Source organism: Fusarium mangiferae (genome assembly GCF_900044065.1).
Source record: "Fusarium mangiferae strain MRC7560 genome assembly, contig: FMAN_scaffold007, whole genome shotgun sequence".
Classification (NCBI taxonomy): domain Eukaryota; kingdom Fungi; phylum Ascomycota; class Sordariomycetes; order Hypocreales; family Nectriaceae; genus Fusarium; species Fusarium mangiferae.
The window spans coordinates 891,553-915,141 of NW_024573927.1; the positions used below are offsets into that span (position 1 = coordinate 891,553).

General features: G+C 48.5%; 8 protein-coding genes and 2 non-coding genes across 10 annotated transcripts; 1 reads left to right on the forward strand and 9 right to left on the reverse strand.

The window, feature by feature from the left end:
* Nucleotides 1-198: 198 nt before the first annotated feature.
* On the reverse strand, nt 199-3,535 carry FMAN_13414 (uncharacterized protein; the record flags this gene model as incomplete). Its single annotated transcript, XM_041832880.1, has 10 exons — nt 199-412; nt 478-744; nt 795-1,023; nt 1,079-1,125; nt 1,183-1,297; nt 1,349-1,523; nt 1,581-1,727; nt 1,783-3,117; nt 3,170-3,388; nt 3,452-3,535. 10 exons carry the CDS (start codon nt 3,533-3,535, stop codon nt 199-201), a joined length of 2,832 nt encoding a protein of 943 aa, XP_041683299.1.
* A 746-nt stretch (nt 3,536-4,281) lies between these two features.
* Nucleotides 4,282-5,842, reverse strand: FMAN_13415 (TPO4-Proposed vacuolar polyamine transporter; the record flags this gene model as incomplete). Its single annotated transcript, XM_041832881.1, has 3 exons — nt 4,282-5,189; nt 5,246-5,628; nt 5,676-5,842. The coding sequence occupies 3 exons, from the start codon at nt 5,840-5,842 to the stop codon at nt 4,282-4,284; spliced, it is 1,458 nt and encodes a 485-aa protein (XP_041683300.1).
* Nucleotides 5,843-6,875: 1,033 nt separating this feature from the next.
* FMAN_13416 (uncharacterized protein) lies at nt 6,876-7,400 on the reverse strand (the record flags this gene model as incomplete). Its single annotated transcript, XM_041832882.1, has 1 exon — nt 6,876-7,400. One exon carries the CDS (start codon nt 7,398-7,400, stop codon nt 6,876-6,878), a length of 525 nt encoding a protein of 174 aa, XP_041683301.1.
* A 665-nt stretch (nt 7,401-8,065) lies between these two features.
* FMAN_13417 (uncharacterized protein) lies at nt 8,066-9,728 on the forward strand (the record flags this gene model as incomplete). Its single annotated transcript, XM_041832883.1, has 2 exons — nt 8,066-8,192; nt 8,239-9,728. The coding sequence occupies 2 exons, from the start codon at nt 8,066-8,068 to the stop codon at nt 9,726-9,728; spliced, it is 1,617 nt and encodes a 538-aa protein (XP_041683302.1).
* Nucleotides 9,729-10,140: 412 nt separating this feature from the next.
* tRNA lies at nt 10,141-10,235 on the reverse strand. Its single transcript has 2 exons — nt 10,198-10,235; nt 10,141-10,176 (listed from the first exon to the last, which is right to left on the reverse strand). It is a non-coding gene; the product is annotated as a tRNA-Ile (tRNA).
* A 1,052-nt stretch (nt 10,236-11,287) lies between these two features.
* Nucleotides 11,288-14,146, reverse strand: FMAN_13418 (uncharacterized protein; the record flags this gene model as incomplete). The annotated part of the gene is made up of 1 exon (XM_041832884.1): nt 11,288-14,146. The coding sequence occupies one exon, from the start codon at nt 14,144-14,146 to the stop codon at nt 11,288-11,290; it is 2,859 nt and encodes a 952-aa protein (XP_041683303.1).
* Nucleotides 14,147-14,634: 488 nt separating this feature from the next.
* On the reverse strand, nt 14,635-14,717 carry tRNA. Its single transcript is given in 2 exon segments — nt 14,635-14,670; nt 14,681-14,717. It is a non-coding gene; the product is annotated as a tRNA-Lys (tRNA).
* A 953-nt stretch (nt 14,718-15,670) lies between these two features.
* Nucleotides 15,671-16,693, reverse strand: FMAN_13419 (uncharacterized protein; the record flags this gene model as incomplete). Its single annotated transcript, XM_041832885.1, has 1 exon — nt 15,671-16,693. The coding sequence occupies one exon, from the start codon at nt 16,691-16,693 to the stop codon at nt 15,671-15,673; it is 1,023 nt and encodes a 340-aa protein (XP_041683304.1).
* A 665-nt stretch (nt 16,694-17,358) lies between these two features.
* On the reverse strand, nt 17,359-19,681 carry FMAN_13420 (uncharacterized protein; the record flags this gene model as incomplete). The annotated part of the gene is made up of 5 exons (XM_041832887.1): nt 17,359-18,526; nt 18,574-18,660; nt 18,711-18,866; nt 18,928-19,158; nt 19,209-19,681. 5 exons carry the CDS (start codon nt 19,679-19,681, stop codon nt 17,359-17,361), a joined length of 2,115 nt encoding a protein of 704 aa, XP_041683305.1.
* Nucleotides 19,682-20,708: 1,027 nt separating this feature from the next.
* FMAN_13421 (uncharacterized protein) lies at nt 20,709-22,029 on the reverse strand (the record flags this gene model as incomplete). The annotated part of the gene is made up of 2 exons (XM_041832888.1): nt 20,709-21,741; nt 21,794-22,029. 2 exons carry the CDS (start codon nt 22,027-22,029, stop codon nt 20,709-20,711), a joined length of 1,269 nt encoding a protein of 422 aa, XP_041683306.1.
* Nucleotides 22,030-23,589: the final 1,560 nt, after the last annotated feature.

Consider the following 23,589-nt stretch of genomic DNA (forward strand, 5'->3'; position numbering starts at 1 on the left):
ATACACACCAAAACAATGTATTCAATGTTCTAGCCTTGAGATGCCTAAGAAAACATGCAGCTAAACAGCCAAGTGTTAAGTAAAAGTGTTTATAAAGATAAGGCCTCAAAACGGAGTCCTCGAGGAGTGAAACGAAGAAAGATAATATGTAACCCGGCCAATCTATAACCCCCAGCTATCACCCTATCTTTGCATAGGTCAACTGCATGGGTAGTTGGCCGACTTGGATTTTCCATTAGTGAAGGAGAACCAATTCGAAAAGGCCTCGGATGCAGTGCAGACTGGCAACATAACAACTCCTGGGGCTGTGACGTTGTACTCGGAGACTAGATCCATACCGTCAACTGTGTTGGAAGGATCAAGCATAGACCAGCCATTGGCATTCCCATTACCGACAAAGCTGTTTACGGCTCTGTTACCAAGTATCAGCGATTGTTTCAACATAATCTAAAGGCTTGGGATATGGGTTCCACTTACCCGTTGACAATATCTTCCTTGGTCAAACCACCAAACGCTGTTTCTGATCCAGTCAGATCAGCGAGTCCTGGCAGACTACTGAAGAAATTGTCGGTACATCCAGGATTGAAGCTTCCATGGGACTCGTCGCAGGTTCGAGCTTCACCTGTACATCCGATCAAGTAGTACATCTTAGAACCAACACAGACACCAGATGAATCGTAGTTCTTGGAGCTCATATGCTTCACATTGGGCTTGTCTCCGCAGCCTTGCTCGGAGTCGATGACACTGGAAGCTTGGTTAGTAAATGGACATAATACTTTAGAGTTACAACGTACACTGGGCCAAGCTCGGAAGATGACAGCTGCCAAGCGAGTGGGACCAGTTCCGCGAAGAGCGCCTTTGAGACAAGTGCTTGAATCGCATCGACACCAAGGTCTTGATGCTTCGTTTCGAGCATCTGGCCGTCAGCAATAGCGGTGAAGAGTAGATCAGTATTTTCCTTGGAACCATTGAAAAGCTGCTCGTTCATAGAGACGATCTCGGCTTGCCAGATTGTAACAATGGCTGTCGAACAGTGGGTTGTTAGTGAAGTACAAGGAGGAACACATGAACTGCATACCGTTGAGCCTAGTCGAGATGGAGTTCTCGGCACTGAGGGCGCTGTCACTGCAAGGCTTTAGTCAATGTGCCTTTGAAGCGCTGCGAATCGGTGAAGTCATTTACTCTTTCAGGGTGTCTTTCGCAATAGTAATGCTGTTTGTTACCATCGGGTTCACCCAATCCTTGACAGTAGCCAATGTGTTAGGATTGGCTTTGAAGTAGGGCATGCCCTTCAGAGCTAAATCTGATTAGCTCAATAGTGCCACTCGTGTAATCGACCAGTACTAACCTGAATTCCACATCGGGGACACCGCGAGGGAAAACCCAAGACCAATGATGTCAAGAAGGAGCTTGACTGAGAAATCGCTTGACTTGATAGGCGCAAAGGTGCTAGAGAGCTCTCCAACTTGAGCATTGATGTCGTTCTGAGCCCTATCAAGCGCGTCCCAGAAGTTGAAGTGAACCTACAGAGTCATCAGCTCAAGTTCTCATAGTTTTGACGACTAATGAAGTGTCCATACGCGGTAGATGGACTCCATGGAGTTGATGGCAAAATAGGCTCCCGGATACGTGACGTCGTCACATTGTACGACATTAGAGCCGCAGGGGTTGTCGTTCTCGATGGTACCGCAGTCAATACCCTCTGGACCGTGGAAAAGGTTGCTGAACTATCAAAGAGTGTTAGTCGTATATCCTGGTCGGGTCCCGATGGAGACTGCGAACCTGCTCTGTAAAGTTTAAGCCGCCAGGGAACGGATTAGCATTCCACTGATCAACACCCCAATTCCATGCCTGGTCTGCATACACAGAGTCCCAACGAAACTTTGCATCTTTTGAAGCATCAGTAACTCCAGGGTTAGTACAAGTAACATGAGTGAAGTCATCGCCCGCTGCGTTGTTACCGCCGTCACCACTGGCATGACAAGTGCCGTAGTCGCAAGCGCTGTGATCCATACCGGGCCATTGAGTGCAAACGGGATCGGCGTTACCCTTCTTGAACGGCAGAACCTGGTAGTTTCCATTGTAGATGTAGTTGGGACAGCCATCACTAACACACATTCCACCGGTCGCTGAATAAATGACATTGCCACTGGGGTCCTTGACTGTGATCCGTTGAGCGCCGGTTTGAACCTCTCCAGCGCCATAACCGTAGTTCATACCAGGATTCAGAGGGGCTGTGTGCTCGGTGGTTCCAGAAACGGTTACCTTGTACCCGGGTCCGTACGAAGGATTGAGGACGATAGCGTAGTAGAGATAGTTGACATCATCATCCCATCCGTCGGGTTTGTTGTAATAAGCATCGTTGCCCTCATATGGACATTTCACATCCGAAAGCTCGGTTCTATACCACGCAGCACCGACCAGAATATCGCCGTTCATTGGTGTCATCTGGGAGGCTGATTGACCAGTCTTGTAAGCGTTGACGAAAGACGAGACCAGAGGCTGCCAGCCTGTATGATCCCAAGTCTCCTGGTTGGCATAGAAGTATGGTTGAGTGTCATTATTCTGCTCAGTCCAGAGGTTTCCAATATAATGCGCTTCGGGGCCATCGTTCCACGTCTGAAATTGAACATAGTCGGGCTGGGGATCCATGTTGAGGATGTTGACCATTCGCTTCGGTAGGTTCAGGTCTCCTTGTCGATAAACATGCGCCCCATAAGCATTCTTGTACTGTAGTGGACTAAGACCCATCATGTACAGCTTGTCGTGTTTGTGAGCACCAGCAAGAACAGGAACATCGATTGATACGTCTCCTGCGTACTTACCGCCGAAGCCTTTGCGTTCTGGCCAGGCAGACTCCCAACTGAAGATGCCGTCGACGATGGGGCCCCAGTATGACCACCATCCATCAGCTGAATCATAGTAGCCGTCAGTTTCATCAAAGTCGGGCATGAAGAACATATCGTTTGCGAGTCCTTTCTTCCAGTTGATCCAAGTATCGTTGTGAAAACCACCAGAAGAGAACGTGCTGATGAGAGGACGGCCTTTGATCTGATAGTATGCTGAACTTCCTTTATAGGAGTTCCAGATCCACTGGTAGTCAGATGGGCCATTGCACTGGAGCTGTTAGTTATTGTCAACGACAGTGCAGAAAAGTCGGTTCACATACCGACTTGCCACCATGGTAGCAGGCGTCACCAGAAGCATAGACATCCATGGAAATGTATAGCTTGAAACCGACGGACTCAGCATATGGAAAGAGGTAGCTGAGAGCTTGGGAGACATATTCGCGAGTAGCGTCACCAATATTCAAGGCGAAGCCGTCTAAGCCCATAGACTTGGCATTGTCGATGTCTTTATGTGCGTGCTCCTGGGTTACAGTTCCGACCTAGATAAGACATAATACTTAGTAATATGACACAACAAGAGGATGAGTTGAAAGGGAACTGACCATGTAATGAGCAAATACTGCTTTGGCATTAGCGACTCTAGCGAGAGCGCTAGAGATGGCCAACAAGCTGGCTAGTCCCTTCATTATGAACACGAGGAGAGCAAGTTCGAACGCAGGTTTGAAATGTAGATACAAGCGACATACTAGTCTCCTACATCGACTATTTATGCCCAACTACTTCTTGTTGACCTCTTGCGATGTCTGATGCGACTTACAAGTAAATGGGCCGAATAATGTAACATTGAGACTATCGGAAATGGCGGAGTCTGTTAAAGCCGATGCATGTGTTCCTGCAGGGGCTGTCATGATACCTCGCCATTACCCAACGCGGCATTTCAAATAGACTCACCTGTATGCTTCATTCAGTTAAGCTTTCGGTTAAGTGCTGAAGAGGTTGCTCGGTGGGCGAAGGATTGCTCTACCCTCAGAAGCGTATAGCTTCAAACGCTATGGTGCCATTGAAAGTGCCCACCACGGTTATCTCGGCAGTCTAAGCGAGAGAAGGCCTGTCATTCAAGGAAGGTGACATTTCAAATCCTTCAGATTAGATGAATCCTTTGATAGCCAGTGATAGGGTAAAAAAGTTGTCTTCTTATGATTCGCATCCAATGGGACGCGGTAGGTAATGCCGAGATTCTAGGGTCATTTGGCGAATAGAGAGTATCACGGTGCATTTGCAGGTCGCAGAACTTAAATGTCCAATGAAAAAACTCCCCCCTAAGATTTAAGTCTATCACAAAGTCCAGCACTTGACATAACAGAAACACGATATCATAAACAGACTACACGGAACCAAAAGCCAATCTCAAGCCCGAAATCAGTTCTATCTATTACATCGTGTGCACCTCGGGAATGGCTGTCCAGCGAGTACCGTACCTACTCTTGCTACGCCAATGGGCTCCAAACCAATAAAGAGCAAAAGGAAATGATGTCATGACACCAGAGATAATGCCAAAGAGGCTGAAGGTCCAGGCTCCGCCCAGGTTGGTAAGCATGTCGAGGATGAAAACTGGTACAATGCCTGCGCAGGCCAATCGAAAGCATGCCGCCGTGGTGAGTGCAGATAGAGTTCCAGCTGGTGGATATGCGTCAAACAGGTATGAAATGAACGAGATGAGGACCATAGCATTTCCCCATACATATACCGCGGTGCCAGAAATTGGAGCAAGGTAGTGGATGCTAGGGGTTGCGGTAAACGCAACCCAGAACAGAGAACCAGCTACCAAGAACGCTCCGAACATGGCTGGAACAAGGCGCTTCTCAATATCTTCCATGGTTTGCTTGGCTCGGCTAGAGAGTAGAGCCTCGATCAAGGAGGAGGTAAGAAGTGCTAGCATCACTCCAACGATAGCGGAGACGAATGCCAGACCAGATTGTCTAACTCCGAAGTCATACGTGGCGCCCAATGCAGCTGGTACAGAAATGAACCACTGGAATACAACGGCAAAATTGAGGCCAAGGTAGAGAGAGATCAAGACGACGAGGGGTTCTGCAAAGAGCATTTTGACTGGTGTAAGAACGGTGATACGGGTCATCTCAGAGAGTGTCACACCGCTTTGAGCGCATGGCAGCCTGATACCGCTCTTGTTGTAGCGAATGCGGGTTCGAAGAATCTCTCGACCGTATGTTTCAGGCATGAAGGAGCCAAATGCAAGGGCTGCGGTGGCGAAGATGAGAGTAACCCATGAGAGCCAGGCGGGCCCTTTGGCTGCGAAGACAAAACCGCCGATAATAGGGCCTACAGTCACAACAGTCAGTTATTTTTCTACATTCAAGAAAAAGCTCAGAACATACCGGCGGCAGCCCCTAGGTAAGAGGCAAGAGTCAAGAAGGAGTAATATGTCACGGTCTTGTTGGCAGACCAGACATCAGCGAATGTGCCTTCGATCAAGACAACGCAAGGACCACCAAAAAGTCCAGCCAGGAAGCGAAAAGCCAACAGTGTCGATATGTTTGTCGCGAGACCGATCACAATCACACAGAGGCAGAAAAGCGGGAAGCTCGTGAAGTAAATAGGTCGTCGGCCGTATCGTTCAGAGAGATGTGGAGTGTAGATGGGTGCGAAAAAGACGCCAAAGAATGGCATGGTGAAACCGAGAACAGCGACACGCTGTGAGACACCAAATGCCTCTGGGATGGCGCCGATGGCTGCTGTGTAAATGGTTGTTCCATACATGCTACTCAAGTCAGTATCTTTTGTCATTTCATGGCGTGGATAACTTACATGACAAACACAAAGAAGAATGCACAAGCCGAAACGTAGACCTTCTTGAGAATTGACCAACTCATGGGGCTATCTGGATCAGTCGGCGACAGGTTATGTCCTCCAGATCCTGCATTAGCCCTGATGCAAGGCTCGTGCTCATCGTCAGGTGTGTGTCGGCCGTCCATGTTTTCTGTATGTGACGCTGCGTCGAAGGCTGTCATATTGGGTGTTGGTTCGAAGCTTGTCATGTTGGAAGTCATGTCGTATGTCGCTGTTTGGTGGGCAGCGTCCATGTTGTTCGTATTGGAAATAGATGTTGGAAAGAATATGGATTAATCGGATTGTGTTGAAGTACGAGAGTGGTGTTGTTTGATGGATTGAACAAGCAGATGTCAAGGTCAATCGCTTATATACACCATTGTCTTGGACCCCAACATTGATGCTCTCATCATTTTTCCTCGATAAAATGCGTCGAAACTTACATAGCCCTGTCGAGAGGCGGAGCGACGCCATTTTCATCAGCTCTTTGAGATAAACAAAATGAGGTTGCCCAACGTCGATCACATTCTGGGGTCAAACCGAATAAGAATTCATTTTCGCCAATGTTTAATTGATGCTTTGTCCGCCAGATAATCAGAATTACTGAATGCAGTAAAGCTGTTGACTTGGCTCCCGCAGGGCTGAGAACCTTAGCGCTGACACTACAGTGAGGCTTGTTCTGCCTGCTTGTTTCGAGTTTCATAATCAGGATTGCCTAATTGAGTAAGCTGCTCAAGGGCACAGGGGATCAGTGATTGAAGGATCAACGAACTGAGCGAAAATTCGTATATGGGAGATATTCAGGGGATCATAATAAGTTTGAAACCAACAGCTGCCTTCTGGATGAAACAGAAACTACCTAGGTAACTCCAAACATAGCGGCACGCAGCCGGAGCTTCTGTCGCGACTAATGGGTGTTACCCGCTGGGGACTATAATCTACAGCGCACCAGGTACCTGTAGCAACTTGACCCGCTAGGCGGCTAGGAAGGCCTAGCACTTCTGTTGACGAGCGCAAACATCACAATTAATATCGAGAAACCGCATTGGCGAAAATATTGAGCAAACAGAGGGGTCATTGCATGATCAAAGACAATAAGCATTGATATTGAAGTGAAATAATTACATGCTATCTGTTATGTACCCGTTACCATGACCAACTCTCAACCCCAACAAGTAATCAAGCAAAGTAGGCAGAGAAAGCAAGCAGACTCAAGATAGCCACAACCATGGCAGGTTGACCAGTGGGACATGCCGACGCGCCATTCATTTCATCCTTCTTCATGTCATCTTTCTTCGTATCCATCTCGTCGGTCGAATTCATAGAGCCGCCATCAGATGTCAATTTTGCCTGGCCAAAGTTGGCGTCAAACTTCTCGCACCAGAGGCCAACGTAAGAGAAGTCTTTTGCAGTATGGCCAGCATCAAGCTTAACCATGATGTCCATCTTCGATGAGGTATCGCTTATGCGCTCTTTGTTGATACGGAAGCCGGATGAGAGGTCTTTAGTCTTGGATCCCCACCAGTAGAGAGCAGGTGCGGATGCGTCTTTAAGTTCGTAGTCGGTGATCTTGAGTTCAGTGTCGCTGACGACCTCAACTGTACCGCCGAGTCCAGCGTCCAGTGAGGACAGGGCGCCAGAGTCGCCCATCTTGGCGGCCATGGCAGTGGAGGCAAAGAGAAGAGCGGCGAGCTTGAAAGCCATTGTGAAATAAGAGGTAATAAAATTGGGGCTCGGTGTAAATGTTGACTTTGCAGAAAGGTTGCAGTAGATGGAAGTAGATTGTAATGCGAGTTTGATTGCTGATAAAGCTGGTTTCATTGTCTGTCTCAATGTTCTTATACTGTCGTACCGCTTCACCTCGATTCTATAAGAGGCAATTCAGATGGTAGAACAAATAAACCCAAGAAACAATTATCCGACTCAGCGTTTGAGGCTAAATGTTTCACAGCAGGGCTTTGCCTAATTTTACCGTAAAATTAAGCTTGTTTCCATCCGCATTGCCCAAAAAGGAAATTCTGATTAGCGATGGTGGTCAACGCCCGCACCTCCAAGCATAGCCTCGTCGCCACGTCAGGGATAGCATCATAACATTTGATCTATCAACAGTGTTTCTCATTTACCATGCTGAAATGTTAATTTCTCAAGCCCCGTTTTAGCATTTATTCTTTGGATTTCAGTCAGCCACAAGATTCGAATGGTAAGTTTGATCAATCATCAGTTGCAATAGCACCTTCACATGGCCACGCTTTAACAATATGGGCTTGTCCGTCAAGTATTTAGTGTTTGTGTTCTCCATTCCTATGCAGTATTGAACCGTCAATCACTCACCTTGACCTCAGCTTTTTGATCATTCTTACAATCCGAAAATGACTGATCCCGTGATTATCGATCGCTATACTGCTGCCAGAGTTTACTTTAGCAGCGTTATTGGCTTAATATTCTTAGAATCACTTGTTCCTTTCAGTATCTACGCCTTCCAAAGATATAACAAGTGTAGGAGCTTCATTCATCCATGTTTAAGCTTCGCTAATTCACCCAGGTCGACGTCAAGATCGGAATGTCTTGCACTGGAGGATTACTGTCTGGCTTCACAAACTATACAGCTTCCCGCTTCCTCTCCCGTACTTCGACTGGCACGTCACCGATGCTGCTCGCTTCACTGCTTTTCTCGCACTGAACTTGATCTTCAGCGTACAATCCAACGAGTTTACGGCCGACTATACTCTGTACGGTTGGCTAGCAATTGCCAATGCTGGTCTCACACTATTGACGGCATCCCGAAACAATCTATTCGCATCCCTACTTCGTATTCCCAGCCCAGTCCTCCTCCAGTACCATCGCTGGATCGGCCTTGCAACAGTTTCTCATGCAACAGCCCATGTATCGTTCAATATCCAGCATTACATCGAGACAAAACAGGTCACCACCAGCTTTGGAAATCATCGGATCCAGGTAGGCTTGATGGCATGGGTCTCTCTAGCCTTGCTCCTTCTTACGGCCCTACCGATTGTGCGACGCCGCTTCTTCGAAGTCTTCTACTACACGCACGCTCTGTTCTTTGTTTTCGTCGTTGGGGCTTCGATCCATGCCTCACATGGGCCGGAATTTATGCTTCCGGGACTTTTGCTCTGGGGCATTGATCGAGGAATCCGATTTGCGTACAACTTTCGCACCATCCAAGTGCAGAGTGTCGAAGCATTCGAAGGAAACGTTACAAAGTTCAAGGTCAAGGGTCTGAGGACTCGTGCTCCCGGACAGGTTGTCTGGCTTCAAATCCCAAGGGTCTCCTTTGTGAACTGGCATCCATTCACTGTCGCCAGTGCACCAAATGATCCTAGAAAGATTGTGACAATCGCCGTACGAGGTCTTGGGGGCTTCACCAAGGCTGTACAGTACGCTGACTGCAATGTTGATGGGAATTCGCACGGATGCGATTCCTTGGACTCGAACAGCATGATGTCTCACCCGCTCAAAATGCGTCTTGATGGCCCATACGGTGTTGGGTCAGTGTCTTGGGGCTTGCTGCCAGTGACTGTCCTCGTCGCTGGTGGCATTGGAATTACGCCAGGTATCAGCATTGCGTCTCATATCATCAGACAAACGGGTATCGATGTAGGCAGTCGTTTCGCGTCTCACGTTCATCTTCTTTGGGTCGTCAGAGATGCTCAGCATATCCAGTGGTTCGCAGATGAACTGACTGAACTTGCCAAGGCATGTGCAAAGCCAGATTCTACAACAACTCTTGAAATAGTGATATTTGTAACTGGTGGAAGGCATCGTGAGGTTGAGATGAGCGGCCCGTCCCATGAAATGCAGGCCATGAGCTCTCCACAGCCTTGGTCTATCCATTTGGAGCGACCAGATCTAAAGCAGTGGTTCAGGCAGCTCAAGTCTAACCATCTTGGCATGGATGCAGCCGTGAACTTATGCGGGCCAAGGCAACTCATTGAGCAAGGTAGATACGCCGCATGTAGTGTTTCTGATAGAGAAGGGCTTTTCTTTGTACAGGAGGAAGTGTTCGAGCTGTAGACTGTTGCTTACGTTCTCTGTGTAGTTAAACACTATTAATGATCACTTCCCAATGGGAAACAATTTTCTGGTGTGATTTCCACGACACAGTCATGAATTCTCATCCTAAAATTGTTAAGAATGTAGTCTAAACTGGTCTGAACTGGTCTAAACTGGTCTAAAATCTAGCCATTCTTCGAGGCTTTCCTCACTGAGAATTGCTCTGCGGCCAATCACATTATAGCCATCAAGGCCCACTTCTTTATCTTATCTAGCATAGACATTCATTTTCGCGGCGCTTCTGAAGTGTTGGCACGGACGAGCGAAAACAGCCGCCGAAGCCTCAACACCAACGCCACACATGGCCCGCCGGCAAAAGCATATCACGATAGTTACAGAAATGGCAAAAAGAACATTCGGAAGGCGATGGGATTGCTCCCGCCAGGGCTTGAACCTGAGACCTTCGCATTACCGGATACTCGGAATGAAGTATTAGTACGACGCTCTAACCAACTGAGCTACGGAAGCCGTCTGAATGCCTTAAAAGCCGAGGCTCTCCAACGACTCACGATTCTCCACCACGGAGGCGGCCACTTTCTCGATTGCGTTGCACATCTCTATGGTATCCTGCCCTCATTCACGGGCTTCTGGAATATGTTCTGTGGCTATGATCGTGCAACTGTATCAGGTTCTCAAAGACTTACACGAAAACGGCACGCTCCGATTTACGCAGATGCCGACATCCATGTCCCAAGCAGCTTACAACTTAATGGTTCGGCCTCACATCTCTTTATTCACTGTTGCAAAGATGCTGGGTTTTCTCAGTCAAGCTACGGCTTTTCAATTCCCTGGGCATGATCTTATTCTATCTCTCTGGTCTTGACAAAAGGAGTGCCATGAATCGCTGCGACTGATCGGACTGAATTTGTTCCAAATCTGTTGCTTGGCTGTGAAAGAACGGACGTACTTCAGTCTGAAGTGAATTGATATCTATTCAGTGCTATCTCCTGTGTTGGAAATGCACCAGTCATAAAATCCGTCCACTCATCTAACCGTCCATTGAGATACCTCAGACCTTCACTCCTACTGCCCATCAAATACCAAGAGGCTCTGAACAGCCATTCTTCCAAACGCACTCTCCAATAGCCTCTGTCGTCCACGATGAAAAAGAAACTCCGCCACAACCATAACGCTAATATCCTCTGGTCGTACGCCAACCTTGACCAGCAACTCGAGCACCGCCACGAGCGTTTCTCCGGTTGCGAGAACATCGTCAACAACAACCACTTTACTGCCTTTGTGAATTGTGTTAGCGTTCATCTCAAGAATACACTTATCCGTCGCGCCGACTATGTGAGATGAGATGTGTGACGAACGTCTCTGAACACACACCGTAGGCGGTGGGAATTTATTGCCTTTTACGATGGGAACCAGACGTATCGCTGTTTCCAGTGCTAGAGGCGAGGCAAGGCAAAGACATACCCACTGGCTTCGCTAGTTACTACAGCATCCACTTTGTCCCAGTCACCTAAGAAGTGACTCTTCAGGAGCGAAGTGCACAGCGCGAGTCCTCCCTTCTGTTAGGCAATATTCAGCACGTAGCGAAAGTCGATACCCTTGCGTGGAAACTTCGGTACTTTTGGCACCATGCCAGCCAGATTCTGAAGCTCTTTGCTCATGAAAGGAATGAGACGTTGGTTGGCAAACCACATCACCGCTTCATCTCCATTTGTTTCGTTCTCAAAGGTAAAGCTTGGTAAGTAGATGTCGTCTGCAGACATGTATTCTTCACTGTCTGGCGTTTGACATTTGCTTCCATCTCCCCATCTTCGCAATTTTCGCGTAGCCTTACTAGCCTGGACCCGGACGTCGATCAGCCTGGCATCATGAACAAGGTGTGATAACGTTGCACAAGGAGCCGTTTCCGTCATACCAGTAATAAACAGCGCATCCGAACCATCTTCTTTCAGCAATTCGATAAAGTGCTTTTCTGCCGCAAAACTCTCTCCCTTCAGTTGAGTCTTGTAGAAATCAGTAAGAGACTTCCGGTGCTGTTCTTTGTAGAGTCGATCATTAATAAGACGGTCAGGATCAGCACCTTTTGCTGCTGCATATTTTCTCTTGGTTGCCTCGCTGATACTGACCACCCGACTACTATATCCATGTGCCTTGAAGACGGCAGACCAGACACCAGCACAATAGTCCTTCCCAGCACCGTGCTCACCGGTGACAAGAATGACGAGCTTCTGTGGCAGGCCGATAAGCGTCAGAGGGCAAGTGTACGCGAGGATGTTCTTAGGGTCAAATGCTTTCTTGAGTTTAACCAGCCTTCGGCGATTGGGGCCGAAAGCTTTGGTGGCCAAGATACTATCTCGAGGATCAGGGCCGAGATCCGCACCATAGACACCTTTGCTCATTGGCAGGAGCTCGTTCACAACCCGGTAGACCCAGCGAACAACAGCGTCAGCAGTGTGTGTTCCATCATATTCTCTGGGCCAAATACCAGTGACGACGCAAGCAAAATCCCAGTCTCTGCAACCAAAAGCAGTCTCTTCAGGTGCAACATACCTCACGGCTTTGCCGCCATGCACAAGGTTTAAATAACAGTAGGGCGTAGGACCATCCCTCGTGGCACTTATCAAGACCTTCATGGTATATGGGTTGGCTATTTCCTTCAGAAAAACGCATCGTTTGAAGGCAGAGGTCTTGTTCCCCCCATGTCCTGCATGCATCTTGGATACGTACATCTCCTTGTCGAAAAGCTCAATAGCATCAATCGTTTTCGGAGTCGGTCCCGTAGAAATGTCACCCTCCAAGAAACATAAGAAAGTGGTCATTCCACAACGTATCTGTCCACCTTCGCAGTACAGGTAAAAGTCTGAAGAGATATTGTGAGGATACAGGCTGGATACCTCGCGACTCTTGGTTGTCAGTGTCTTCTCAGCGTCATGGCCATTTGGCTGACCGTAATTACGCACTGAGAACACCTGAGCTGTATAAGACTTGAAAGTAACGCTGATGACAATACCGAAGTTCGTTCCCGCTCCCTTCAAGGCCCACAATAGTCCCTCGTCCTGTTCGTGACGAACGGCATTCGGAGGTCGATGTTGTTCAGGAACATAACCGATGCAGAGAAGTTGACCGCTGACCACATCTACCATGACAGCCCCGACGATAGCGTCGCAGGCGAGGCCACAGTGTCTGGCCAGATGTCCAATGCCGCCTTGGAGCCAAAGCCCTGCACCAACACTCGGCCGAGAGCCCAAAGGTAGTGTCACACCCACAGCCATGGTCTCACGGATGATGTCCCCCGTCTTACACCCAGCTTCTGCGACAACCCAACATTCCGTGTCTACATCTTGGGGTGGATTGACGACGTGGACTTTGTTGAATGCACTCATATCAACGGAAACTACACCAGGCCAAAGGCAATGATCACTGTGGCCACCGCCCAGGATCGCCAAGCTAGTTCTGTTGGTCAGTGCCCATCGAACACACGACTGAACCTGGCTGATTTCCAATGGTCTAACGATAGCAGCAGGTCTGTTGTATAGCGCCTGTCGACTCTTGACTTTGTAGGGCCTGGGTAGTGATGGTACAAGAGCGGTCAAGTCAGGTAGCTTGTTGGCATGTCGGGTCATTGCTGTCATGATTTCAGGTGAGCTAAATATAAGATGGCCTGGGCGATCGTCGTCATGACCCGCTAGTCTACGGCAGATCGTCCGCCACTGAGCCTGGCGGGTCTCATATAATACTCCGGTTGTCAAACGGTATCCGACGATGAAGCGAGTGAAACTGTCGATGGCTCCATCATCGTCTTTGATAGCTACAGCGCGATTGGGAAATGACAGCGAACGGTGACAGACCAGGCTGTCGAAAATGAGAGAGCCAGCGCGGTGAAAGGTAATGACCATACCGTCAAGCGGATCTTCGGGCAGCATCTCTATAGTATGTCTGATGATCTCCTTTTTATTTTTCAGTCCATACAAGCCATGGCAGAAAAGAATGACGTCGTACTTCTCGCCCGGGCAGCTCCCCTTTATGAAGGGAGCTGGGCGAATAAACGAATAGTTCAATGAGGGGAGTGGTCTCTCGTTCTCCTTAGGCGATAGCCATCTTCGTAGGCTTTGGGTGTATTGAAAAGATGGCTCTAGTGCGACGTATTTTGTGATCCTCTTCCTCAGAGTCATCGGCAGGCGCCCTAGAACACTTTCCGGGCCTGGGCCAATCTCCAAGACTGAGATCTCATCACGCGTCGAGAGGGAGGTTATCAGTTCAGACAGTTGAGGAATTATGACCTTCTCCTGGTGCGTCTGCTCACCGGAGGCCTCGGCAAAGAGGCTGAGCCCATCGTCGTACTCTTTATCGTTCAATGGTTTCCGGGGCGCCTCATCGCCAACCTTTTTGAGGGCTTTCTTGAGAGCATGGAGAGTCGCCATTATGATGAAGTTGTGCGATTGGTAGAGGAGGGTTGAGTGTCGAACTCAGAATGTTGAGAGATAATGATGGGAAGAAGAAGTTCCCTTCTAGGCATTATATAGTATTACAATGTTCAACATGAGCGCCACTTTGTGCGCAAACTGATATCTGATGATGTTCTTTTATTTGTCTTCGTTTACTAGGTATGTTGTGCTGAACCGACCTCATTGACTGCATGGCAAACACGGGAGCTTTCTGGCTCTGAATGCAAAAATCAACGAAGCGCATTGTTACATCTAAGTAAAGTGTCTAGCAGTTTCTCCAAAGAGTAGGCAAACAGGAGGACAGGTCCTTTAACATCACGACAAGAGGTTGACAACGCAAACACACAGCATGCATGAGCTTTCAACAATTCAGATAGATGCAAACAAATCACATTGTAATGAAGAATAAACAAAAAAAAAAAGGAAAGCCTCGCAAACGCTCGCAATCGAATATATATAGGAACAGCCCGATGCGGGGGTCGAACCCGCAACCTTGAGATCGCGTACTCGTAAGAGTCTCACGCTCTACCGATTGAGCTAACCGGGCGTGGCTCTTATTGGATGACTGACTGTGCACTGCGTCGGTTTGTGAAGATTGCATAATCGTGTCCAGAGTTATGCATGTTAATGCAAGGTAGCCACTGCGTAAGTCTTGGAATACTGCGCACTGCATAAGTCTGAGGCTTTACTGTAGGATAAAAGGACAACTCAGCTTGTGCCGAACGGAGTTTGCATGCGCCTGCTTGCTCGCTTCTGTCTTCAGTCAAGAAACATGAAGGGCAATCTGACGCGCAAGGCAACAGCTATCTTTTAAAACGCTGTGCTACGTTGATGTTGGTTTGCCCATGGCACAGTGCAAGAGGTGAATGTTGGAGCGTGCACTCCGTACGATGATAACAATGCGGGGAGAAGTTGGGGAGTGCAAATGACACGTAGGCGATCTCTTATCACGCTCGCGTCGCGTCTCCAACGCGTTGATATGGGTGAGCTATTTTAGTTTGGTCGCTCGCTCAGTATCGAAAACGAGATTGCAACATTGCGTGCTTAGAATCGGGCTTTAAACTCGCCAAACGCATTTGTTACTCACTTATATCATGCTAATCGACATACCTGCTATATTTAAGTTGCTACTAGCTTTATCATTAACTACGGAGGAGGTTATACACGTTTTTTGATGGTTTCTGTTGCTGAATGTAAAATGCATCTCTAGGGTAGCGCAATGATTTGGTCTTGCGATACCGAGTACGTCATTTTCATTCTTATCTTATCATATCTTCATCCAGGAGGAGGGCACGGGCCACAACTACAGTCAACTGCTACTGGGCTTAAAGCTTGGCATTAATGGTTGGTTCGTTAATACTGAGAGCCTTAGAAACAGGCCACAGGTATTTACATAACAAACTGATGCCTTGTTTGTTATAATTCCGCTTCTTTTGAAAGATTGCATCTACCAAAAACCCTGATCGCTATGACAAATCGCTACCAGAAAGATTCATTCTTTCAGCGTATTAGGTCCTTGAGAAATTCCGTCAACAAGTCTTCTCTCCATATAGTGTAGTGCGTCTCCCCGGGATACTCCTTGTAGACCGCCTTTGGTAGCCTCTCTGCCATGTATCGTCCCATTTCTGGTGAAGTATTCTCGTCAGCAGACCCATACCACAGTCGGATACTCTCGTACTCGACGTCCTCCAGGCTGAAACCCCAAGGTTCAGTGTTGAGCTTCATCTCGAGGCCATGACCTGCACCTCCTTGCGCATAAACTTGTCTGAAAACCCTGACAGCAGACTGGAAAGCGCTTGGTTTCTCCAGGACTTCTCGATCTTCCTCTTTGAAACCCTTGATCTGTTCTCTCCAGACTGCTTCCATTTTGGCCGGGTCGGGATCCTGTGCCGCAGCGAGAAAGGTGCTTTCCATGTACTTGACGAACTCTTCGTTCTGGTCTTTCCAAACAATTATGAGTTTCTGGATTAGTCCACTTTGACCGGCCTGACCGGCTTCCCAAGGCCCGACGCCAGCACAGATGCCAACCGCCAATAACTCCTCTCTAGGTAATGCTTGTGCGCATGCAAGAGTGTAGCCAGTTCCTTCACTCGTTCCAATGATGCGATAGTAGGGAAGCCCGAGATGCTGAATCAAAACTCTCAGGTCGGCTGGATAGTCCAAGACTCTTCGGTGCGAATAAAATGTGGAGTTCCCGATACCTGGACGATCTGGGGCAATCCAGCGGACGCCCAGCTGTTTCGCGAGAGGGTGTTCAAATCCAGAGAGTGTGACTCCAGAATCTGGTGTTCCATGGATGTAAAGCACTGGAGTTCCTGTAGGATCACCAAATTCGTGATAGCCGAGACTCCTACCGTCGGGGAGGTTGATAATTTGGCCTACTGCTGTCGAGATGGGCCTGCATCGCGTAATTGATGTTCTGGGTACCCGATTTGCGGATGAGGAAAATTGTTTATTGACGGTGCGTTTGATCGCGACCGCGAATGACTGGCAAGAAGATCTCTGCGAAAAAAATGTAATCATCGGGTCGGTGTAGAAGAATCTACGATCCGCCAATTGGTCGAGCTCATCCGTTCTACTGGACAGGATCGACACGCGGCGATAATGCTGACCCGATATGCTTGGCGGCCTTTTAGTGTGAGGCGTGAGGCGTGATTACCCATGCAGGTGTATGAGAGGTCACTACGGACGGGCGATGTCAAGAACAAGCGCTGCTCCGGAGTGTTGGAGACTGCATCAGTCTGGACAAAGGAAAACTTCAATTGAGAGTTCTATGCATACACCGAATGCAAATACTATGGTACCAAAGGGGACAATTACTTATGTTCAACCCTTATATTCAGGGAATCACATTGCGTTTTTTAGAAACTTAAGTCAAGCTTAAAGATCGGGGACGAATATATTGCCGACATGATATCACGATGACAGCAAATACTGCGAAAGATGCTCAGTCAAGGAGGTCATGATACATCTTGGCATCAGCCAAGTTTACTGAACGGATTTCAGACAGTGGCAATAAGATGGAAGCTGCAGCTCATCATGGACGGCAGCAATGAATCAAGAGAGTAGATATCATGAAAATGTTGTAAAAAGCTAAAGAGCGGACAGTAGAATCATCATACTGATCTCATGAGTCATGACTCAATCTGAATACACCAGCAGAACAACCGGGAACCAGTCGAAACCAGTTATCGAGCAGGAATATCCTTCTTCAAAGCCTCAACATTGAAGTGCGAGAGAAGGGTGGACAACAAATTGCTGTTATCAGACCCTCCGATCTTCTCTAGATGCTTGTCTCGGTTGACGACACCCATAACAGCATGCCAGTTGGAGATGTTCACATCCATATAGGGAGGGAGACCGACAAAGGGATTTCCGGGTTCATCCTTCTCCAGAATGTCTCTGGCATGCTTCAGCTCGGGAACCAAAGTGATATTGGTACCCATCCAGGAGTGAAGCCCATGGACGACACTCTCAAGGGCACCAACGACCCAAGCATGGTGTGGGCTTGAGGCTTCACCGGCAATGATGACATCACCCGATGGCTGAATCACTCTGTTCCACATGGAGCTGAACTGCTGGGGTCTGAAGAACGCGAAAGCTCCCGCAGTGTTGGGATCCTCAGTCCAGCTGTAGGCATGATGATCTACATAACTCTTGCTGATGAGATTGTATAGATCCCTTTCACTGGTCTGTTTGTTTCTATGCAAGATAGCCAGATCACGGAGCAGAAGCTCTTTGAGGGCTCGTTCATCGGCGACCTTCTGCTCGTGGTCCTTGTTTGTCGACATGAGACATCCAAGACGATCAGAGTCCTGCTGCCAGGTGTAAGAACACAGAAGAACAGCTGTCTTGGTCTTGGCGTCATAGATGTTGTAAGAAGGATAAACACAAGTTCGCAGGGCGAGGTCGGAGTGGCCTAGACCTGCCTCACGAATGTTGAAGTCCTTGAGATCGTGGATCCACCATGCGTGGCTAAACTTGATGGCCACTTTGCAGGACTGACCATAGCCCAAAGAGCGGATGGCTTGCTTGACCGGATATCTCAGGCCAGCTTCACGAGTGTCCATGCGGCCAAGACATCCGAGGGTAGTAGTGGCCACGACGGCGTCGTAATGGCGATATTCAGATCGTTTACCAGACACAATATCGAGCCTTACGTCCATCTTACCCACGGCGCGAATAGCAGCGACTGGGTTGTGATATGTGGGTTTGCTAGTAATTCTCTCTTCCATCTTTTTGGCGAGCTGTTGGGCGCCACCGAGCACACAGAACCACTTGGTCTCAGGGCTGAACTCAAAGTCAAGGGACTCAAGAACAGTTTCACTGTGAGCTTGATCGTACCAGTCTGTTCCTCTGAAAGATGTCAGTATCAAATAGGGGTAATATTGGTGACAACTTACCCGTTGAAGGTCTCGAGCCACTCGATGGTCTCGTAGTTATATGGAGGTGGTGGGATGTCCTTAGGGAGTTTCACCTTCGGGTTCGCACTGGATGTATCAGCTTCTGGAGAAAATCAGCAGCGTCAGAAAGTACTCACGTGCCCAAGAATTGTCGAGTGCTGTATGTATCGTATTCCATCAACATCTTCCAGCCTTTGTCACCAGGAGGAGTCTTCTCTGCATCTTCTTTCAGGGCTTGACGAAGTGGCTCAATGTTGGCCTTTACAACCTCATCTGGCCCAACTTTGAGAAGCCTGAGAAATAGTTAGAATTAATTTCGCTACCTAAATACTCATCATTTGTGAGGTAACTTACTTGGGGTCGATACTTTTATCAGTATCAACTTGAAACGGGTCAACAGTGCCAGCAGATGTCTGGACACTCTGATAAGAAGCGCCCCAAACGTTGATGTCGTTGTAGCACCAGGGGTTAGTATTGGGTGCGTTAGGTGACATATAGTATGGGATGAGAGAACCATCCGGTGCGTTGGGGTTTGTCTTCAGGTCCGTCTTTTCCATGCCAAGCCTGCCAAAGAGCTCGAATGTGCTGGGCAGTATGAGCTATCAAGCGAAATGTAGCACAAGGGACTGACTTACCGCTTCATAACTGGGTTGTCAGGGAATCGCATCGCGCCAACATCATAGTAATCATGAGTATCACGTCGACCACCAAAATTGTAAGTGAACAAGCGACCTCCAACTCGATCTGATCCAGCCGCCTCGTGGATTTCATAGTCGAAAGAGAGAGGGATTGAACCTTTCTTCAGTTCACTGTTGAGGTAGTCCAAGACAAGACCCGTGAACAAGCCAGCTGCTCCAGCGCCGATGACACCGATCTTGACGACCCGAGGCTTTTGAGCTTCATGGTCGTGGGGGGCGGATGACTTCTGGGGGGCAGGGGCAGGAGGGAGCTCAGAGGTCTTGGGAATAAAAGGAAGGGAACCTAGCTCGGAAGAATCATCGCTGTGTTCAAGAAGGGCGTTCCAATCCTGTCGAATGGCTCTGTTAATGTGCTGGCGAGCCCATTGGTTTCTGATGGACAAGTCAGAGTTCAGATCAAGGAGAGACATGTTGATGGTTACAGTCTAGAAGATGTGATTTGGGGGAACAATTAGAAGTAAGTCTTCAATGAGAGCCTGCAAAGAAACCATGAAGAGTTGAGAAAAACGAGGTATATAGCATGATCGGGAGGAGGGCATTACGATTCAAACATCATTGTTATCTGAATACATCATCCGCCTCCATTCCTGGGATTTCAGCTGACCACTCAACAATGTCTACGAATGGGATGTTTGAATGACACAAATTTACCTACAGAGCGCAACCATCACATGCTGTGCCGTGTTCAGCTTGACGCAGAAAAGCAATACTACAACGCTGACAGCTGCAGAAGGCGACCACGAGTACATGGTCTTCCAATAACTTTTGAGCGGTCGGAAAATTGAGCAGAAATTGAACCTAAGTTCCAAGCCACATCTCTGCACTTCGATGCAATATATCCCATAGAGTTCAAGTCTGACTGCTTTCTTTAGCTGAAGTCCCATCCGGGGTTAGGAATGTGACAGCCGGCCCGTGTTGGAGCAACGGGAGAAATGGAAAAGGTGGGGGTGGCACAAGCCATGATAAACCTTCAACGGCACTAACGGAACGTGCGAGTGATGATCACTGATGGGAATGTGATTTGGACTTGGAATTATCAGTCCTGGGCACCTTTAGTGGCGCCTGGACAGGACGTTTACCCCTCTTGCTTGAGCTTGGGGCTCGGATGTGTCTGGCCTCATTTTGGCGCATGCAAATTTGAACGGATAGGCCAAGAGACAAGAGCTGACAGGTCATCTCGTATTCTAGTTGACGCAGTAGGTCCGCCCCGCTGAACAATTGTGAGAAGACTCTGATTTTGGCACCTGTCGAAGAAATGCAAATTTATGGAATTGCTCATGCCATCAGGCCAAGATGAAGATAACTTGTCAAGACAAAAGATGTTATGTTAGAGCTTAGATTTAAACTCGCTATCTACTGGCCCAAATGCCTTTGGTGCCCACAGTAAAGCTATGCATACGCCATAGAAAGTCCCAGCTACCTGGATCATGTCACTATCTAGTGAGATACAAGAACCTGAGACAGCTTATGACGGATGGTTGGCGCCAAAGTTCCAACTGTCACGTGGGGCCATGAAAGACCATTGAAGTCAAGGATGACATTCTGAGAGTACTGAATCTGGATGTACTCAATGTTGACTGTCTTGGCAGCAGGAACGTCAATGTCAACCAGGAACCTGGGGACGGCATCACGTGGACCGTGAGAGGCAGGAGAAACAGTCTTCTTGTCTGTGACATGGCACGCAGGAAGGTTGATCTGGGTTCGAACTCTGGAGAGCCAGTACTGGGCCGTGACTCTAACGGCGTTTGCGTTGCCGCTTCGGGCTGCAACTGAAGCAGAGCTCACACCAGCGTCGGCACCGATGAGGAAACCGATGTTGCTCGTTCCGCCACCAAGATTGGGGTTCTGAGCCTCTGAAGATACCTCAAATGTTGTGTTCTCGATAATGTTCTTTCCGACATTGGCGTTGCGGAGGATAGTGTTGGGATCAGTCAAGATAGCCTGCGTGATGGTGCCGGCCTTGTCAAAACTTGTAAGATCCTGGGGGAGACGATGTGTGTTCTTGTTGGTGAGAGTCTGACTTCTGAACGGAATCTTCTGACCGTTGGCAATAAGGACAGGGGTGATGTCAACTGGCGAGAAGACGGGCGCGCCTTTGGCAGTGATGGTTGCCGTGAAAGACTGAGCGTTGATGGAAGTTCCATGAGGGATGGATGCCATGCGGGACAGAGAAGCTGCAAGTACAGGCATCTGCTCACTGGCGGGAACATGCATCCACAGACCAGGCTCAAAGTGAATGACGGGCTGCTTCTTTGGCGGCTTCACCATCTCGGTGATATCAGCAATTGTCTGCGTGTATGGCACACCGTTGAGCATGATATCAGCCTGAGTGTCAAGGCCGCGGTTAGGGACATCGTCTAGACGTCCTTTAGCAAAGGCTAGGGACTCAGACGTAAGGTTGAGCTGGAGGATGTTGTCATTGGGATCCTCGGATGGAGGTAGAATAGGGAGAGGTGTAGGAGTTGTTGTTCTTTTTCCAAATCAGTATATGTTTCCACTAATCTTTTAGGTGTTTTACTTACCCATTAGGGCGGAAAATGGTGTTAAAGCCGAATCCGCTGTAGGTTCCAAAGAAGCGTGCCAGAACATCAAGCTGGGACATGGCAACATCACCACCAGCGGGGTCAACACTGGGGAAGCCATGGATGGGGACCAGGTTCTCTTGGTCCTCTGGCTGAATGGGGTCAAGAACGGTAGGACCGAACTTGAAGTCGTCACCCAAATCCATGGGGACAACGGGAGCAGTAGGGAGCATCATTGTGTGGATATTGTGCTGTGAGAGATTTAGTTTAACAGGGTTTGCCAATATTGGAACACTATTCTGGACGGCCTTGGTTATATATATCTGCTACACGTATTATGAGCTTTGGCCATTATCAGCCCTAAAAGAGTGGCCTCCCTCCATCGACGAGCGGCTGAGGTTGAAAGGGTCTGGGGCTACGTCTTGCTGACCAGTAATACGACTTGCATTATAATCCAAAAGAACTTCAGTATGATTGGCTCTCAATCATCCATCGTTGAAAGAGCAAACATGGTAACGCCATCACAAGGGATACCGTAATTCCAGACCTATCCATCCGTCTCTTGACGGACGTCGCATTGCTCTTCCTCTATTCCCAAGTACCGGGCCGTACCTAGCCTTCTGAACCCATCTGCAAGCAAACCAACCAATAGGCACTAAAACATTTTAGCTGCAAACCCAACCTCACTACCCTGAAAGGAATGCGCGTGGTCTAGACCGGGACATGCGGCAGCCCTAAACCTCAACAAATGCACACTTTGAGAAAAGCTGAACTCTGTGGCTCGAGCTATTGACCAGCCATCACCAAAATACGGTAATCTTAGACCGTTTGTTCTCCCTTGCGTAAGCCACCTGGAGCGGCACAGTTCTGCCGTGCGTGAGCGAGCACCGTTTAGTGTGAGTAGCTTGTTACTGCATTCGGTGAACCATCGTATTTAGAAGCCGCTTATCACACAGTAGTTGAACGTTATTCTTCAAAGAGAGATCCCTCGAACTCTAAATGCATTTGCAAGGGATAGTCTCAGAATTCGCCATTTACCGTTAATGTCTCACCTTTCTTTTGGCCACTCAGTCACCAGGTCAACGCCATGTTTCTGTTTCCCCTCCCCTCATTCAGCCCTCTACAGTGCATGCTGACTACCGTGCTGCAAACGGTACTGGACGCGCGTAATATTCTCGCGATCTCCGTCCCGCTGTCACAACCTTGGCGTCAATAGTGCGACTGAGCTTATGTCTCATGCAAGCCATGACCTCCGCAAACAGTCTCGAAGTCTCTCTTTCCCCCGCACTGGCGCAGAGCGATCCGTAAAATGTCGGAAGTCGGACCCCGTGGTAGGTTGAAACGTGCCTAAAAGGTGGCTGGCTGAATACGGTTCTGCTATGGAAGGCTATTGCTTATTGGTTGAGAAAGGTGTTGATACCACCAACCAATCTTACACGCATGTGCAATACAGTAAGTCTTACGTGTACCTACGTCGTATACGTGAAATTACAGTCAGAATTCACATGATCTTCACACCTCAAGTGCCGGTGTCTCAAAGTATCGCTCTAGTGGAGATGGAAACCAGACTAGAGGATTCACTTGTAACATCACTTCAATAGCTCCATTGGTTGCCTATTCAGACATGATCCCTGGGACCAAGCTCAGCCGCATCCCCAACCGTTGCAGCCACTACGCATGTCTCAGGATGTTAGGAATGATAGACCGCTAATCTCTAGTGCGGACCGTCCACACATGTGCTCGATAAGTCGACAGCCAGTGTGATCAGCCGCCGCTGTTTTGCTCAGCGGCCAGCA